We start from the raw sequence: 19,453 nt of genomic DNA on the forward strand, positions 1-19,453 counted from the left end.
CTAAGCCTCAGTTTCCTCGTCTGTAAAGCTGGTTCATAATAGCACCTCCTGAGGGGGTCCCTGTTGGCATAGGGTTTCCCTGTCTGAAAAGCAGTTTTGTGTTTCCAAAAATTCAGAGACTAAGAAATGGGCCTTAAAGATAGTTTCTATGCAATGTCACCCCCATATCCTGCCACCTTTCTTTCCCTTATCTCTCTTTTTTCAACTTTTGCACACATTTTCTCTTTGAGGGTTCCCACTTGGGTGTTGAGATGATATGGCTCCATGTTGTGCACATCCTGCAGAGGCAGGATGGACCCCTACCCAAAATTTGGCTTGAATGTCAAGACCAGTGATGCCACATACTCAACAAGAGGATATGAGAAGGTTTATTACTCACATAATAAGGCTTTCTGGGGGGAGCAGGGGAGGCTTCCTAATCTGGCCCCAGAATGGCTGGAGAGAGGGGAAGGGAGACACACTTGGGGTTTTATTGTGGTTAGGAGGTGGGGTTGGAGTGAGGAAAAAGGATTGTATGGTTTGATCTTCTGGTACCAAAGAGAAGAGCCTCCAGGGCTTCTCATCTGTTTACCCAATGTGGGGCAGGAGGGGAAGAGGAAAGACTAAGACTTTAGAGCTGTCAGCATCCAACATCAAGACATGGAGTCAGATTCTATTACACTCTCAGGTGGGAGTTTGTGATTCATCTGCTGTGCAGAGAGTTGCTACCTGTGGAGACTTAAGAATTATCCCAACATGTGAGGCCTTCTCTCAGATGCAGGGAGGGGGAGGAGGAAAGCAGGGAATTTATATATCATTGATACATCACAACCCAGACATCTACAATTTTAAGTTGATTTGCTACCTGATCCCCTTATGCTTTTTACCCCGGGTTTGCACAAAGCAAAAATGTAAATTTACACTCGTCTTGCACAGTGCCAGGACAGCAAGCCCGTTTGGGATTTCCCTAACCTCTTTGGATTTTATGGCGCTTTGCTGAGGTGTGAGTCTGGGCTGAGGATGAACACCCATCTCCTCTTCCTGGCTGCTCTAGAATGGTTTTGTGTCCCCTTTTGCATGGCAAGACTGTCTTCCCTGTCAGATCCCTCCTCTTCCCTGGGACAATATGCTTCAGTGATGTGACCAAGTCTCACTAGTTTAAGGGTTGAGGTGGGAGTGACGGGGGGCGGGGGGATACCCAATAAATTACCAAGAGGGAAAGAAAGTAAAGAGAATATTTTTTAAAAAGTAAGTTTCATGTTTATCTCCTGTCAAAAGACAACTTTCTCTTCTTTTCCATTTAAAATAAAACTTTAAGGGGCTCCTGGCTAGCTCAGTTGGTGGAGCTTGAGACTCTTGATCTCGCAGTTGTGAGTTCAAGCCCCGCGTTGGGTGTGGAGATTACCTAAAAATAAAATCTTGAAAAAAATAACAAAACAAAATAAAATAAAACTTTAAAATGCTCTTTGTTTTCTGGATTTGTCAATTCTCCATGCTAATTTTTATTTTGTTTCTATCGTTTAGGTTTTACTGCCGCATATCCAACACAATCCTCCATTCCTTTTAAAAGCCAGACTTCAACAATTCTAGAATCAGAAAAAAAGGGATTCAACAGTCAAGCCAAGAGATTTTATTATAAAAAGGTAATGACATCGAATAGAGACTCTTTTTTTTAAATTTATTTTTTATTGGTGTTCAATTTACTAACATACAGAATAACCCCCAGTGCCCGTCACCCACTCACTCCCACCCCCCGCCCTTCTCCCCTTCCACCACCCCTAGTTCGTTTCCCAGAGTTAGCAGTCTTTACGTTCTGTCTCCCTTTCTGATATTTCCCACACATTTCTTCTCCCTTCCCTTATATTCCCTTTCACTATTATTTATATTCCCCAAATGAATGAGAACATATAATGTTTGTCCTTCTCCGACTGACTTACTTCACTCAGCATAATACCCTCCAGTTCCATCCACGTTGAAGCAAATGGTGGGTATTTGTCATTTCTAATAGCTAAGTAATATTCCATTGTATACATAAACCACATCTTCTTTATCCATTCATCTTTCGTTGGACACCGAGGCTCCTTCCACAGTTTGGCTCTCGTGGCCATTGCTGCTATAAACATCGGGGTGCAGGTGTCCCGGCGTTTCATTGCATTTGTATCTTTGGGGTAAATCCCCAACAGTGCAATTGCTGGGTCGTAGGGCAGGTCTATTTTTAACTGTTTGAGGAACCTCCACACAGTTTTCCACAGTGGCTCTTTTAGTCTGGCTTTGAGCCCCGGGGAGACAGGCTCACAAGTCGGGCTGGTGCAGTTATCACTGGGACCAGTAGAGGACAGTGTCACCCAAGGAGCCACAGCCTCTTCCCCACTTGGGTGCTCTGAATCCTGAGAGTGAGTTGGGGAGGGTATTAGATCCAGGGAGAACAGCGTCTGGACTTAGGGTGCCACTTTGAATGCAAAAAAACTATTTTTAAGAAGAAATGTATTTTAAAATTTATTATAAAAATATAAAATTCAAAAATTGCTGGTATATGAAGTAAAAAGTAAAAATCCTTTTCAACCCCCCCCCCCCCCACCACCACCAGTTTCACTTCTCTTGACAGGAGAAGAGATATAAGGTTTTCTTCAAATAACACACTAGGAAAAAACAAAAAGAGTCAAATAAATTCTAAATGACCTATGTGATGAAGGCCCCCCTCCTCTTTTTAAAAAAGTTCCTTTAACTTCCTTTCTTATTACTGATCTTGTTTTTCCTCCGCCCTTACCCTCTTCCCCACATATTTCTGCGTCCCTTTTCCTCTTTGATCTGGAAAATTCTGCTTGGCTCCTGATCCTCAAGCAGCTTGGCCTTTTACTGGCTGAAGGCCCAAGGGTCTGACCTCCTCTCTCTCACCAGCAGGGGGCTGAAGCACCTCACAGTCATCCTTAGAGTCTTTTAACATCTTCCTTCCTTTATTCATTTAACCAAGATCTTTAGAATAACATCCTTTTGAAGGAGTCATCATCTCGGCTATCTTTGTCTGTATTCTGAAAGTGGTTTTGATCCCATAACCTACCAAGATGGTGGAGAGGGAAGGAGGAGATGTAGGTGCTGAAGGCAAGTGAGTCAGACAGGACTTGGGGGGGAGGGCTGTTGCTCAGCAAGCCCCTTTGCCCCTCGGCCTGTTCCTGCTTTGTAAACAAGAGTGCTGAATGAGAGAATGTTTAAGTTCCTTTCACTTCTGACATTTTAGGATTCTGAGAAAGCAAATAATAAAGAATATAGTGTGTGTGTAGATGCATGCATGCACACACACACATTTTTAATTACTTGAAGGTTTTCCCCAAAGATGATAAATAAGATATTTGCTCAGGAGCTTTCTCTCTTCTTCCTCTAGTTTCTGGGTCTGTTTTAACTGTCCCTCTGTCTCTTGGGTTTGGTGTCACGTTTGTCAAGCCAGTGTCCATCTCTAGAACACTTGCAGTCCAACCTCCAATAAAAGTAATAGCAGCCACAATTTACTGATGCCTTCTCTGTGTGCAGTCACTTTTAGACCACATCTCTAATCCTCAGAACAATGCTAAAAAGGAAGGGTTTATTATCTTAATTTAACAGGAGAGGAAATTGAGGCTTAGGAAAGTTAAATGACCCACCCAAGGTCATATAGCACAGGGCTTGGCGCATAAGAGGCCCGACATAAATATTTGCTGAATCAACGTGGAAAGAATTAGACCTCAAACCCAAGTCTAGCTCACTCCAAAGCTTCATGTTCTTTCCACACACAACCACACCCCCTTTTGTGGCCTGCGAAGCCCTACATTTGATTTCTGAAAGTCAGCAGGTACGTTTCTGAATAGGCCTTAGCAAAACAGCCCAAGCTCAAGAGAGGGAAAGATGTCAAGCAATGTGCGTAGGCGCCATTCTACGTGATCTAATTCTGAAGACTGAAATCCTGAAACCGAAGAGGACATCATTTCGAGTTAGTGTTCTAGCTATTATTGCTCTTCAGAAAAGTTTCTGCTGAAGGAACCAAGGTGGCAGACAGCCAAAGCTACAGGCAGCATCAAATACAGAAAAGAAATCATTCAGAAGTTCGATTCGCACTTTCCACATGTAGTCAGCGTTGGTTTAACAACGTGGAAACTTTCAACTAAGCATTTGAAAGTCTTCTGTAAAGAAGGATGGAATTTTGTGGCAAGAGCATGGGATCTGTAAATCAGGTCCCTGTGCTCTGCCCTGTTGAAGAGCTGTGCATCCTTAGACTAGTCCCTTGGCTTTTTTTTTTTTTAAGATTTTATTTATTTATTCATGAGAGACACAGAGAGAGGCAGAGACACAGGCAGAGGGAGAAGCAGGCTCCATGCAGGGAGCCCGATGTGGGACTCGATCCCAGGACTCCAGGATCAGGCCCTGGGCTGAAGGCAGCACTAAACCGCTGAGCCACTCAGGGATCCCTTGTCTCTTGGCTTTTCAGAACTTCAGCTTCCTCATCTGAAACATCAGAAAAATTTGGGCTGTATCATTTTTTAGGTTCGTCAAGCTATGAAAAGAGAGAGAGAGAGAGGGAAAACTTTCTTGTCCCGTGCTCATTATTCTCATTTTTCTTGAAGGAAACGGACACGGAGAAGTTAAAGATCTTGTTTAACATCACCCAATAATTTAGTGAGGCAATGCAAATTAAAAACAGATTTTAAAACTCTGGTGTTTCACCACCCTTCTTAGAACATTAATCATCCACACCCTGAGCCTGATCTCATAACTTGGTTGTATCCGCACAATAGTTCTGTGACCCATTTAGCACATCTTTAACACAGAGCATCGGTGTCTTGTGCAATGTGCGCTTACCTTATCAGTCCAACCTTGTGGGGAAACATTGCCCAGCTCGCATGCCCTGTATGGATCTGAGTCCTGGGTACAGGGAATCCTTCGTAGAACTTGGTGTCAGGACTGGCAGTTGGTGCTGCTAGAAATGAAGTCTGCTTCCCTGCACATTTTATGATTATTTCCAGATGTGTGGGTGACTCTGTGTGCATGAGGAGACATGCCTAATCCGGGACAGAATGTAGCCCAGGAGCCCGATGGACATTTTCTTCCTCCCCCTCCCTCTTTCCCATCTCCCTCTGGACGGTGGCCACTGCTTTCCAAGCTGTGTAATGCTAACAATATCTTCGCATCATTTTAAGAGCAAGGATGTTATAACAGGTAGGCCCTTGCTGGGGATGACTGTTCCGTGATTCTAAACCTGACTTATCCCTTCCAGACTTATATGAATGAATGCTGGTAGCGTGTGGGCACTGTATCTTCTAGATGGGTGCAATTTAAAAACACATGTGACATTTATATGTCGGGCCCAACAGTAAGTCCACCCTCCCACATGGTATATAGGCCTGTGTTTAATTTGTGGTGAACTTGTATAAAGTTAATAATATTTCACTTATTAACTTGGCAAGGCACTGGACCAGGGATATTTTACATGTCCAGGATATTTAAGTGAAAGGAAGTTCAGTCTGCAGGGACTGCCATGTTCAAGGGGATAATTACCCCAAGTGTACACTCAGCTGCATGTTTGAACCATAGTAGGGCCCTGCCTGACCTTTCTGCCCTGGAAGCCTGATTTCTCCATATCATCACTGGCACACCTCCCTAAGGAGACTGTAGTATATGTTCCTAGAAATAACAAACTCTTGGCTGGCACTGACCACATGCCAGGCACCCCTCGAAGACTTTTGCATTTATTAACTCATTTAATCCCCATAATAACCCTGTGAAGTGAGTCTTATCATTATCCCTGATTTCTACATAATGACCCTGAGACACAAAGAGGATTGAGTAACTTGCACAGCCAGGGTCAGGCAAGAGCAAGGATGGGCTCCTGGTTCCCAGACACTGTTCCCTGTGTCTCCTAGGGACGGAAGCAATGACACCTCCTCTGTGCTCTGACAGCTGCTCCTGTGCCCCTGGCCACCTTCTGCTTGGCCTGATGGTAGTAGGTGTGTACGTTGGGAAGTCCTGGGGTCATTGGTGTGCTTTCCTCACCCTAGCACCCCTCAAAAGTGCACAGAGCAAATGAGCCCCACTCTAGTCTGAACATTCATTGAGTCACGTAACACACCCCATCCGTCGTGCACGTCCATCCCACTCCTAGAACGTGTGAGCTAACAGGTTGTGCTGTGTCTTCACACCTTAGCACAGGCTCTGGTCCGCAGGAGCTTGCCATATGTGTTTGTTGAGTTTTTGCCAATATTCCAGTTGGGGGATTTCAAGGGGCTGCTAATAAGCTGACACCAGATTTGAGCAAGAGGAGGGGTCTTAAAAAAGAGGAGCAGGGGTGCTCTCGGGGGCAATACCCTCAATAACCGGTGCTTCAAAAACGAGGGCTTGACTTCTCTTGTCTATGTTTGTAACCCAGCCTGCCAGGTCAGCTGTGGCCAAAGACCTTGGGCCCATTCTAATCTGGCTGGCGACCAGTGTCCTCACTGCGCTGGCTTCCTCACACTTACCTGAGTGACTCAGAAACAATCTCCTCAAGAGACTGCATCCCATTCTCCTGCTTGTTCCTTAGGGCTCCCAGAGAACTTTCCTTTCTGATGTCCTCCCCCATTCTGAACAAAAATGTGGTGTTTCCCTGCATGAAGGATGCTCCCTCCCTTTTCAGCTGTGATCAGAGGTGTGGGAACTTTGAGGCCAGACAGAAATATATGTGGGGTGAGGTAGGTGGGGAGAGAAAGCAGGGAGGGGGAAGGGCGTCTTACAAGGAACAAATCTGAGTCTGAGATAGTTTGAACCAGAAGGGCCTCAGTGGCCCTGCATCCCCAGAGTCAGCAGAAGGACCCTTTCTGTGATGGTGTCTCACAGTGAAGCCCACTGCTAGGCCAGGTAGAGGCAACACTGGTGCTCAACAGTGCTGCCAACTCCGGCCCCCTCTCCCTGGCTCCCTGGTGGATGCCTGAGATGAGGTCTGAAAACCACAGATCCTGACAGCCACCCCACACACCTCCTTGCAGGTTCACAGATGAGGGGCAGGAGATCCAGTAAGGGGATGTGCCCTGGGGACAGATGCCAGCTCTCCCACCGTGCAGTCAGTGCTGTCCTCATCACTTTGGCCACGTCAACCTGAGGGAAAGCTTTCTGGTTTCAACGAAGTCAACAAGATGGATGGACTCATTGTCCCAAGCCCCTAAAACTAGAGGCATTTGTACAAAAGAAATCGTTCCCTCAAGAGCCCTAAATCCCTGTGTGGTAAAACCAGTGGGTTAGCCATAGCACAAGGGTCTGCTTCCACCTCAGGCACGTCCTCTTCCTGTTAGATACTTCTAAGCCCTTCAGCAGACCCCTGATTTTCATTCATTCTGTGTGCTCCCGAGCAAAGCCAACTTGCCAGCCCCAAAATAGACCGAAGCAAGTTGAAATATCTTTGAAGAGTCAAAAGGCAGCTCTAGTGTGGTCTTTGGCCAATGATCCAACAGAGACTACGTTTCCCAAGCCAAGAAATGGATCAACAAACCACTGATTTGAAAGTATTAATTGAACAGAATTTCTGAAATCAGGGCTAGAACCTTCAGGCTCTATAAATGGCTCCAGGTTACTTCCCAGAGTAACCTGGAGTATATGGGTAACACTTCCTATAACCTATGGACATATCTGGGGTGAGGAGGTACATGCCCTGCTCCCTGTTGCCACTGCCTCATTGCCTGTCTAACCTATCCCAAGGTCGAGTGAACATAGATCTTTGTCCCACCCGTGGTACCTGCAGAGGCTGCCACTTGGGACTCTAATCCTTCCAAAGGGCTCTCAAAGTGCATTTCAACCAAATGTCACCTAGATATGTGTTGGGTCAAGGGGTGGGAGCACATCAACTCGTCCTCCCATGGTCACTCCCACTCTCTCAAGGTCTTTTACCCCCATGGGAAGGTTTGGCTCCATCGCAGCTGTCGTGGGCAATGCCAAGAGTAGTGGCCACACACCGGCGCTGCTCTCACCCTTCTGCAGGAATCGTGAATCAAACCCACTCAATCCTCACACTGTGGGAAGGCCTGGGAGACAACAGTATGGGATCCACATGGTCCTCTTGGCACTGGGCAGGCAGTCAGCAGACCTCAGTTAAATAGTTCTCTTCCCTTCTCCCTCACTACACCCATTTTTGCTTTGTCTGTTTATTTCGTTTTTGCCTTCTGGGGTGGTCTTGCCTAAGAAAACTTGATTTTGCAGCTAAGTTCACTCCAGTTGCAATCACTTGAATTCTTACTCCTGGGATCCACCCTGAGAGGTCTAAACTCACCCAAGTCACAAAAAGTCGTATGAACTGTTACCCAGAAGTGAAAGTTCTGGATTTTTATTGCCCTCCCAGCCAGCCATTCACCAGTTGCAGGAGAAAGCCTGAAGGCTCTGCAGTTGGAAGTCTCCCTCTGAAGAGCTTAAAAACCTACCTGCGTGTCATGGGAAGGCAGTGGCGCGCTGGTAAACCAGCTCTCCTCTCCACAAAGGAAAGTTCTGATTTACAGCATTTGCCAATTTCTGTGGTGTAAATACTCCCACCTTGCTTTCAATCTACCACCAGCAAAATCTCTGACATTCTAACAGTCACCCTCTCAAGCTGCCATGGGCCGACTCCAGCATAGTGCTGCCTCTTTTCAGAAATATCCTTAAGAGCGAACAGACAGTCCTCTCTCCCTCCAGCCTAAGAGGCGACAGCTCTCTTCATATTTGGCCTGGACTCGAACCAGTTTGCAACATAGCAGAAGTAAAACATGATCAAGGTCCGGTGGGGTTGCCAGAGTTAGCAAATAAAAACACAAGATTTCTAGTTAATGTAGAATTTCAGATAAATATCAACTATTTTAGTATAAGTATATCCCAAATATTGCATGGGATATACTTACACTAAAATAGCTTTTCGCTGTTTATCTGAAGTTCAAATTTAACTGGCAGAGTAGGAGGGACCAGCCTTGCACGTCTTGTATTTTATCAGGCATTTCTAGCTCCTCAGACACAGGTAGGTGCTGGGAAAGTTTGTGTGAACTGATGATGGCAAGTATTGAGTGTGGCGTAAACTGGAAGCTGGAGGTGCGTGTCTTCCTTTTTCACTATTTAAACCTGGAAGAGTTACATGTCCTGCTTCAGCTCTTTGACTTAGGGGCTCTTGAAGCTAAGAGACACCCAAAGTCATTGAATCCGCTTTGATTTACAAATGAGGAAACTGAGGCCCAGCCATGTAACTTGCTCAAAGTCATTTAGCTCTTAGCAGCATTAAGACTAAAATTTTCTGATTCAAAACTCAGTGGGATTTTTTTTCTTTTATCCTATACATTCTCATTTGAAAATCAGTTTGGTTTAGTAGGTAAGAGTAGACTCTGTACGTGTATTGGGGTGGGCAAAATGGGTGAAGGGAGTCAAAAGGTACAAACGTCTAGTTATAAATGTCATGGGGATGTAACGTACAGCATGGTGACTACAGTTAGCAATACTGTATTGCATTTTGGGAGTTGCTAAGAGAGATCTTAAAAGTTCTTAAAAGAACTAGGCTAGATCTTAAAAGTTCTCATCACAAGACAAAAATTCTGTAACTGTGTATGGTGATAGATGCTAACTGGACTGACTGTGGCAATCACTTTCCAGTGTGTACAAATATTGAACCGTTATGCCATATACACAAAACTAATATAATGTTATGTGTCCATCGCACCTCGATTAAAAAAAAAAGTAGATTTTGTACTAAGACCACCTGGGTTCAAATTCTGGCTCTGATAGTTTCTAGCCATGTGACCTTGGGACTTATCTCTTCCCATCTTTAAAATGGAGATTAGGGATGCCTGGGTGGCTCAGCTGTCAGGTGTCTGCCTTCGGCTCAGGGCACGATTTCAGGGTCCTAGGATCAAATCCTGCATCAGGCTCTCTGCTCTGTGGGGTGTCTGCTTCTCCCTCTCCCTCTGTCCCTCACCCCCACTAGTGCTCTCTCTCTCACTCGCTCTGCTCTCTCTCAAATAAATAAATAAATAAAATCTTTAAAATAAAATGGGGACTAAATGAGTTACTGCATGTAAAGTACTCAGAACAGTGCCTGGCACACAGTGAGCAGCTACTCAATAAATAAATGCTAAGCCCACAAACAGCCGCCTAGAAAAATCTCTTCCTTGTTTTTCTGTAGCTCCTTGAATCTGCTCCCTCGTGCCAGATTTCTTCTGAACTTGGCCTAGGGTGCTGGTGCACCTGCTTCTATTGCATGTCTCATGGCCTGCCCCACTCTCCCTGGTGATCAGCCCCCGCACTCTGCGCACCCCAAATCATCACCACCTACAAAGTGGGAATCAGCGTCCCTGTATCTACCTGCTTCGAGCAATGCTTAAAGGATTACACTGCATTTAAAATTCAGCACAGGGACACCTGGGTGGTTCAGTGGTTAAGCATCTGCCTTTGGCTCAGGGCATGATCCTGGGGTCCTGGGGATCGAGTACCATATCCGGCTCCCTGCAAAGAGCCTGCTTCTCCCTCCGCCTGTGTCTCTGCCTCTCTGTATGTGTCTGTTGTGAGTAAATAAAATCTTTAAAATAAAATAAAATTCAGCACAGAAGAACCTGTTAATCTCACTGATGGCCCATTCTTATACATTAAACCATAATCACACACTGCTCAGGCCAGACTGGAAAGTCCTGGAAGGCCCTGGTAGCACCTTAAGCTTTCTTTCTACCTTAAGGAAGGTGGTAGGGATGGTGGAGCCAGGATGAGCCTGGGTGGCAGAGGTTGAGACAGCAAGCTCTGCAATCGGGCTGCCTGGATTAAAATCTAGCCTCTGCCATTTACTACATGTGGACCAAATGTTTCTGGGCCTTACTTTCCTTAAAATGGACTTGATAACACCTCCCACTGCAAAGAGTTTGTGTTCATCATGTCCTTAGCACTGAATTCAGGGACTGCCACTTGTAGCAGTGGGATATTGGGCAAATTCATCTCCACTTGCCTCTGTGTCTCCATCTGTAAAATGGGAATTATAACTCCTTTTTTGTTGAAGGATTAAATGAAGCAATCTTTTTTTTTTGAGATTATATGTATTTTTAAATTTTTTTTAATTTTTAATTTTTAATTTTTTTAGATTATATGTATTTATTAGAGAGAGAGAGATAGTGAGAGAGCACAAGTGGAGAGGAGTGAGAGAAGCAGGCTCCCCACTGAGGAGGTAGCCCAATGTGGGACTCCATCCCAGGACTCTGGGATCATGACCTGAGCTGAAGGTAGAGGCTTGACTGACTGAGCCACCAGGTGCCCCCAAAATGAAGCAACCTTTGAAAAGCTCCTGGCATCAAGTAGGCAACCAGTACTCTCCAGACAGTAGAACATCCTTATCATTTCATGCCACTTGCTTGGCCAACATCTGTCAACATATACTCTCCCCCTGGTAGCTAGCCTGGGAAATGAGATGAAAGCTCAATTAACTGCAAAAGCAGAAATGGGCTTAGAAACCAAGCTTCTGTTTATTCCTCTCTATCATACCTGCATCATTTAGCATGTGAGCCTCACGAGCCTGCCTCTCTTTGTTTGAGAATTAGAAATGGTCTTGTTTGGGATGAAGATTGTTTTTGTTTCATTTTGCTTTATAAACAGAAACACTCCCTGATTTCTCTTCTGAGAGGTTGAGGAGGAAGCTGAGTCAGGTGGGTGCGGCTAACGTGAAATCGGTCATCATTCCCTCCCCTTGGGTTTGGCTTCCCCATTCAGCACACACTGACTTGCATATCAACCACACCGAGGATCCCATCTTATGCTTGTTTCTCTAATGGCATGAAAAAAACAACAGCATTCTTCTCGAATGCAGGGCGGCCTGGTGGAGAGAGCCAGGGCTTTGGGGGACCCAGACCCAGGCTGGAATTCCAACCCTAGCACTTGGTAACTGAGACAGTGAGTGGGCAGGTTAGGAAATGGTGGAGCCAGGCTATCACCCGTGAAGTGGTGGTGGTGCCTATCCCAGAGGATTACAGTGAGGCTTAGTGTTAATGGATATAAGACTTGCCAAAAAGCACAGTGGAAATGACACCCTGTTCTCTTCCTTCCAGGATGGTATCCCAGGTCCCGGGTTCTATGACGTCATTCACCAATCTCCAGTGTTCAACAATGTCTCATTGTCTAAGAAAGGGACATGCACTTTTCCCTCTATGGTGAGAACCCCTTCCTTGAGTAAGGCCACTAGCGGATCAGTAATTTCCTTTGTTCGTTGCATAAACATGCATTGGACATCTGGTCCCTTCTCTCCAAAGGCCATGGTTCTAATTAGGAGAATAACTACTGCCTCAGGTGTCATGCAGGTAAATTAGAGCCTGGGTCTTTTAAGTCATGCCCCTCCCCCACCACTGCTACCTCCACCAGTGTGGGAAGAGGGGGGGAAGGAATATATAGGACCTGATCATCCTTGTCAATTTTGTCATCATGAAGTGGGCTAAGCAGATGTTTTCCTGAGATTTTGAGGCACTAGGAAAAAGATCTCGCCTTAATATGATGTTTTATACTGCTTGGTCTAAATTGGGTTATTCAAATTATTGAGAAATCTGCTGGGAGCAAAATGAGAGCAGGCAACAGGCTGAAATGTAGTGATCTTCCTCCCCTCTCTACTTCCATTCTTGTAAGAGATTGGTCTTTATCTTTGTGAATGGCTCTAAGAATCAAGGAGCTATATGAAATGCCAATGTCAAAAAAAAAAAAAAAAAAAAAAAAAAAAAAAAAAAGAAATGCCAATGTCCCTGGCCAGACTTGGGCAAGGATTTGTTGTTGTTGTTCTTGTTCTTAATTTGAGTATTTATAAATTGACCAGAAGAAGAGATACAGAAAGGGGAAAGGGATCAAACTGGGGTAAAACTAGCTGAGGTAGGAAAGTGAAAAAGAAAGCAAACACAAACTAGCAGCAACAAAACACATATGCCATCTGTCTCTTTAAAAATTATAAAAATTATAATAATCTCTTGCAAAGATGTACTATAATGCCTGACATTGGAACTGATTTCAAAACAAAACAAAACGCCACACAAAGGGCCCATTTAAGACACACTGAATGCAGCCGCTTACTGGAATTTGACTTTGGCAGAGCTGACTTTGGAGCTAGCTCTAGTCTCAGCAGAGACGTGGACGTCACACATGCCCTTAGTGAGCTCACAGAACAACCATGCCTCTGCCTCTTTTTCTGCCCCAAGCCCTGCACATAAAGAGACCTGAAAGCAATCAGCAACAGAAGTGCCATCTCACAAGTCTTGGCACAGGAGACAAGACTTAAGACCTGAGCCTGACTCAGCTGAGGATTCTTGATGTGACCTCAAGCACGTCACCCTTCTGTGTCCCAGCTACCTCATAAAAGTGGAGACTCCCTGGAGGCTCTGGGCAATGAGTGAAATGCCCTTTGAAACTGCAGAGTATTGTAAACATGTTAAATATTATGAGTGTTACCACCTGAGTCACAAACAAGACCTCCTGCAACTCCTAGGTTCTCTCTCTGAGAAATTCTCTGCCATACAGTGAGTGGCACTGCCCATTCCTGCTTGGTGCCAAAGAAGGGACAAAATTAGATCACACAATCAACTCCCTACTAGGCTTTGCGGGCAGTAACTTTCCAAACGACGAGGCTGGGCCGTCTGGAGGAGAAGAGGCCCAAGGGAAGGTCCGAGTATTACAGAATCTAATCAAGCCTGTCAGGTCTTTAAAAAAAATTCAGACCAAACCCAAAAGAAAGCAGACATTAAGTTGTGCAGACTTCCCCTCCCTGCTTTGATGGATGGAATTTATATTTACAGACACTTAGGTTCTTATAACCAGCCTGCGGTGGCCAAAGGAGATCAGTTAGGAGACCCCACATCTTCCCTACTTCTTTTCCACACCGATGTGAATTTCATGCCTTTCCCCCCCCCCCCCCCAACCCTTGGTGACTTTCACATGTGGCACTTCCTCCATTTCTGGATCTGAGGACTCTGAGTGTATGAAAAGTAACCCTCATCAGAGAAAGATCTGCCTGACACTGGTATAGCCAGGAGGAGTGTGATTGTAGATGAGGCTGACCAGAAAACTCTGTGGATCTATAAATTCTAGAAACTTCCTGATGACTGTTGTCACCACTACACCCAACCTTTGTAGTGGATCTGTCATCTTGCTAAGTCCAAATAATTTAAAGAGCTTCATTAATGTATTCTAAATCTTTGCTCCAGGATTATTCATGAGGCTGACAGGAGGTTAAATGAGGCAAGTGGGAGGAGACTTTCATGGCCTTTCTCTATTTGCATGGTGGCAGGAGTGGTTCTGGAAAAATTAGTAGGTGCTGGAAAGAGGTTCACGAATGCCAGCATTGCGGCCAGATTGGAGCCTACAGGCCCGGCAATTAAAAGAAAGTCAAGGGGTGGGGAAGGTTGCATGAGTGAGTGTTTTTTTGTTCATCAGTATTCTGAGACAAATTCTATTACAATGCTTTATGAAACTTTGCCTCCAATGAACAATTAAAGCAGGTTTTTTCCCCCAAAAGTGTGTTATTAGGTATTCTAGGCCAAAGAGATTCTATGATTTAGTAAGTTTCAGAAAAGTCTGGTTATGTCAAGTTAGGCTTGTTTATTGTAGGATTTCTCAGGGTACTTAATATGATGGTGTGTATTATGAATCTTCAAAGTGGGAACACGCTATGAGGCTTCTCAAGTTTATTTGGCTTTGGAACTCTCTCCCTGCTTCTGCCACCACCAACACTAGTTTATAGAACTGGTATGCCAAGAAACACTTTGGGATATAGTGCTTTAGAAAAACGTGCTTGCCTCATCTGTTGGGTGAGTCAAGATAGACATGCTACAAATGGTACCACCAGGGATGGTTTCACCTTACCAGCCTCCTTCTATGGAAGTGAAAAGGAAAGATGTGCCTATCCCATTGGACAGCAGAGAGAGAGAGAGGGTAGTGATTCTCCTTGAACTAGAACATCCCAGAGTCATTTATCAGCTGCTCATCTTGTAAATGAAAACATGTTTATTCCTTTTGACTTTTCCTCTTTAAAATGGATATCTAATTTATATCATATAGTGGGGGCAGACTGCCTGGATAATAATGTTGGTTCCACCCTCAACTAGCAGACAAGGTCCAGTGTCCTCATCCAGAAAGTGGGGATAATCATCATATCCACTCCCCAGGTTTTTTATGAGGATTAAGTGCCACAATCCATGGAAAGGACTCAGTTAACTATTGCCCCAAATGCAAAGGCAAAGAACATACAGGGCAGGGGTGACCTTACTTCTGGGAACATCAGTGAATCCTGACAACTGGGAGAAGGCCGACTTGGAACTTGATCCTGGGTTAGACTCTGAACAGCTGAGACTCTGGATGAGAACACTTTGGCCCCTGGGAGCACATCCACCCGTATGCCATCCGTGGTCCAAATAGTGAGAACCACTGCCACCGAGTGCAGGGTGAGGAGCTGGTGGGGGTGAGAGCTAATGCCTTCCCATAGCCTCGCCCACTTTCTGTGCTTGTTTAGCAATTGACCCCTATCCAGCTGAGGACACCTGGGACGATGTTCTCAAGCTTTTAACCATAAAATAATAAGAATTTTTTGTTTGTTTGCTTTATCAGACTCCAATACTTGCCATACTGTCCTAGTGTAAAGTGATGTTATCACTTAGTTTCTATGGCTTTTGCCCATTTTCATTTGGCAAACATTGATTCTGGTGTTGTGTTTTTTTTTTTTTTTAACCTGAAAATAATTTATTATGGCTTCCTGGAAGGAGTAAGATTGGTTTTACTGAAACAAAAATACTGTAGGGTTCTGTGAAATCAGCAATTAGGGGGCACCTGGTGACTCAGTCAGTTAAGCATCTGCCTTCAGTTTAGGTTATGATCTTAGGGTCCTGCAATCGAGCCCCTGCTCAGTGGGGGGGTCTGCCTCTTCCTCTTCCTCTGCCCCTCCCCCTGCTTATGCTTTCTCTCTCAAATAAATCTTAAAAAAAAAAAGAAATGAGCAATTAGGTGGAAGGTAGGAGGCATGTGTGGACGGCAAGTCCCATCGACCCTTGTGCCTTTAAGACATTAGAAGCAAACCTATTATTTAAGCAATTCAGATTACTTAATCTTAGAAACAAGACATGAGGTTTTACTCAGAAGGAAAGCCTTGGCTGCAGGAAGAAAGTCTAAAGCTTCCCATCGTATAAATTACCCAACAGCTGATGAGTCAAGTGTAAGTGGCCTTAAACGGGATTGGGTGGCAATGCATTTATGGCAAAATTATTTTTGCCAAGTCCCAAATGTAAGATGAATAATTTGAGTTAGTTTACAGAAGTTAAAACAGGGTCAGAACTTGCATTCTCAAAGAGCAAATCCTCAAAGCCTGAGGTCAGTTTATCATTGTTACCTGCTAGAGTTTCAGCTTTTGCAAAATGCCTTTTAGACCTGGGGCTGGACACTATCCCTTTGACATCTGTCCTGTAGAGCCAAGGGACTATGGGAGAGCATTGATTCCTTTGGCTTTGTCCTTGCAGTGTGCCCGACTGGACACCATCATTTCTAAATCCCCTGCAGCGAACACATACACTATCCCATCACGTTTTGTCTCGAAGAAAGACTTCAGTAATTCCTGTTCCAGCATGTTCCAGTTGCCAAGCTTTGCAAAAGTCCTCAAATTTGAAACTCCTGCACCAAACCATTACAATGTAAGAATGTTGCATATGCTTCTCAAATACATATTGAATAAATGCTTTACTAAAATAAATGAAGGTGGGGTTGGGGGGAATGCTTTGGGAAATAGCATTTTAATTCAACTGATAAACCAGTTAACACTGGTTGACTGCCTAGTGGGTACATGAGGCTGTGCATGGCTTTATGGAGAATTTGCAGAACCCAGAGAAAAATGTGAGCAACACGGAGGTCAGTGGGAAGCAGTGGGAAGACCACACCCTGGAAAATCCTCACTATAATCACTCCTATCACAAGACTTTTCTGGGACAGTTTTCTTATCCATAATAAGTATATTATTTCCCACTTTATTTACAGTCACCATCCATTTACTTTTAGGTCTTATAGGGAAAGTAAATTTCCATATTTCCATATTGGAAATTGTTTTTTTAACATAATGCTCCGCCAGTTACAATCACTCTGTAGTCATGGAGGGAGAACAGTATGATTAATGGTTGAGAGATGGAGTTGGATTGAAATGTTGACTCTGCCTCTTTGTAACTGCGTGGCTCTGGGCAAGTCCCTTTAGCTTTCAGGACTCAGGTTATTGATCTGCAAAATGGGGAAACGTGTCCACTTCATAGTATTAATGCAGATGTTAAATTAAGTCATCCAAGCTGAGTTCTTAGCCCAGCCCCTGACGCACAAGGATTCCGCCATCAGTGGAGACACCAAATGTCTTTGGGGAAATCACGTTACCTCTTGAGCCTCAATTGTAAAATGGAATCAATTATACTCGCCCTCTAGGGTTATTATAAAAAGCAAATGAGGCAACAAATGTGGAAATACTCTAAAATACATAAGAAATGAATTGTATGGAAGGTATTTATATTATTATGACATATGACAATATTTTGGTCTTAGAGTACATCATTTTTAATTTCCTTTTTCTTTTATAATACTTATAAGTAATAGTTGTTTTTCTGACTATAAAGACCCTGCCTGAGATTGATCCAATCAATTATAATGTGCTCAAAGCGATATACCTACCTGCTAGGCCAGCACAGTCCAACAGAAATATATTGGAGCACATACATCATTAAAATTTTCCCAGTAGGAATATTTTTAATAAATAAATAAAATAAATAAATGAATAAATTTTCCCAGTAGCCACGTTTGAAAGTAAAAAGGAACAGATAAAATCAATTTTAAGAATATATTCTACTTAACCCAATATATTCAAAATATTATTTCAATATCTAATCAGTATACAAATAAATTAATGTTTTACATTCTTTCCATCTATCTTTACAATCCAGTGTGTATTTTATACTTTCAGCACATCCTGATTTGGACCAGCCGTGTTTCCAGTGCTTGATAGTCAATGGCTGCTATATTAGAGAGCACAGCTCTAGATAGTCTATGCCTGGGATAACCAGCGTCTGAAAATAATGATGATGGTGATGATGGTGATGATGATGATGATGATGATGATAAGTAGTTTTCAAGGCCTCTGTGCTTTTCTAAGCATTATGTATTCAATACTGTATTTAATATTCACAAGAGTCCACGGAAGTGGGTTATCTTTTTTTTCAATTCACAGAAGAGGAAGCTGAGCTCAGGGAAGGGAAGGGATTTGCCCTAATTTACCCCACTCAAAGGGACTATTTGCATATCAGTGAGCACAGGTGGATGGCTGAGATAGACAGCTGGAAAGTGATCACTCATCATGTTCCAGCCCTGCTGGATCTCCCTTCGTGGATCCTGTGGTTACTCTGTCCTAGACCAGTGATATAGCTTAGATTCTGGTAGGGAACTCAAGACAAAACTGGTAAACAGGCAAGCAAAATCATTACAAACTATGGCCAGCTTTGAGGCAGACAAATAGTTGGAGCCTGAGAGATAGAATATGTGGGGGTTGACAGCATTGTGTACTTTAGATTGGGTGGTCAGAGAAGGCTCTGAGGCTGAGACCCAAGAATTGAAGGAAGAGCCAGAGTTGAGGGAATAGCAGGTGCAAAGGTCCTGGGACAGCAAGCAGCTTGAGCCCTGGGGAACTACAAGGAGGTAGCTGGAGTAGCATTAGCTAGGAGGAAAGGGGATAAGGGGAAACCAGATGGGTAGGCAGGGGGCAGTTCATTCAGGACCCTAAAAGCCCTGGGAGGGATCTTTAATTTGGTTCTCTCTGGGAAGCCTTTGAGAAGGATGACATCATCTGATGTACTTTTTCAACAAGCCCTCTCCAGCAGTCATAAGCAGAATGGACCACAGTGTGGGTAGAGTAGCTTTTGAAAAACTAGTTCGGAAGCTGTTATGCTAACAGGAGAAAGGTCAAGGCCTGGTCCAAGAAACTGATAATGATGGTCCTTGGCCGCTGCACCCTTGCTATTCCTGAGAGAGGTAGTTAGTGTTTCATGCATCTGCTTCCCCAACCTCCTCTGGGTGTCTCCACCTGGCATCGTATGTATCTCCAGTGTCCCACACAGATCCTGGCAATAAATGCTTATGACATTGAAGGAACTATCCCCCGAGGTATGTGGTTGTTAAACTAGAAAAGACCATTTCCCAAGTCAGAGCTCAGACCTTCTGCCAATGCATCCATTTTAAGTGCATGGTTTTTGTGGGTTATTGTTTTCATGTGACTGTGAAAATAATTCATGCTCTTCATAAAATATATCCACGCATTTTAGAGGCTGATGAACCAGAAAAATAGAATTCTCTTATAATTCTGCCCTCTAAAGCAACCCACCATCAAAAACAGGTGCAGTTTCTTTCAGTCTCTTCTTCCCCCCATCCCTACCTTCAGCATTAGGATTACACTATCTGCAGTATATGTGCATTTTCTACTCAACTATATCTTGGATTTTTTTTTCCCATCATGATA

General features: G+C 44.0%; 1 protein-coding gene across 9 annotated transcripts in view; it reads left to right on the forward strand.

The window, feature by feature from the left end:
* The window catches only part of STPG1 (sperm tail PG-rich repeat containing 1), a 50,993-nt gene that overhangs the window by 12,571 nt on the left and 18,969 nt on the right, over positions 1-19,453 (forward strand). For 8 of the 9 annotated variants that reach the window (XM_025447674.3, XM_025447668.3, XM_025447665.3 and 5 more), the window contains 3 exons: positions 1,504-1,622; positions 12,006-12,107; positions 16,437-16,607. In XM_025447674.3, the coding sequence (XP_025303459.1) occupies positions 12,105-12,107; positions 16,437-16,607 (174 nt within the window). In that variant the 5' untranslated portion in view covers positions 1,504-1,622; positions 12,006-12,104. The remainder of the gene's footprint in view (positions 1-1,503; positions 1,623-12,005; positions 12,108-16,436; positions 16,608-19,453) is intronic. The other variant, XM_025447671.3, reaches the window with a different exon arrangement.

The sequence above is a fragment of the Canis lupus genome, chromosome 2, assembly GCF_003254725.2.
Source record: "Canis lupus dingo isolate Sandy chromosome 2, ASM325472v2, whole genome shotgun sequence".
In the NCBI taxonomy this organism is placed as follows: Eukaryota; Metazoa; Chordata; class Mammalia; order Carnivora; family Canidae; genus Canis; species Canis lupus.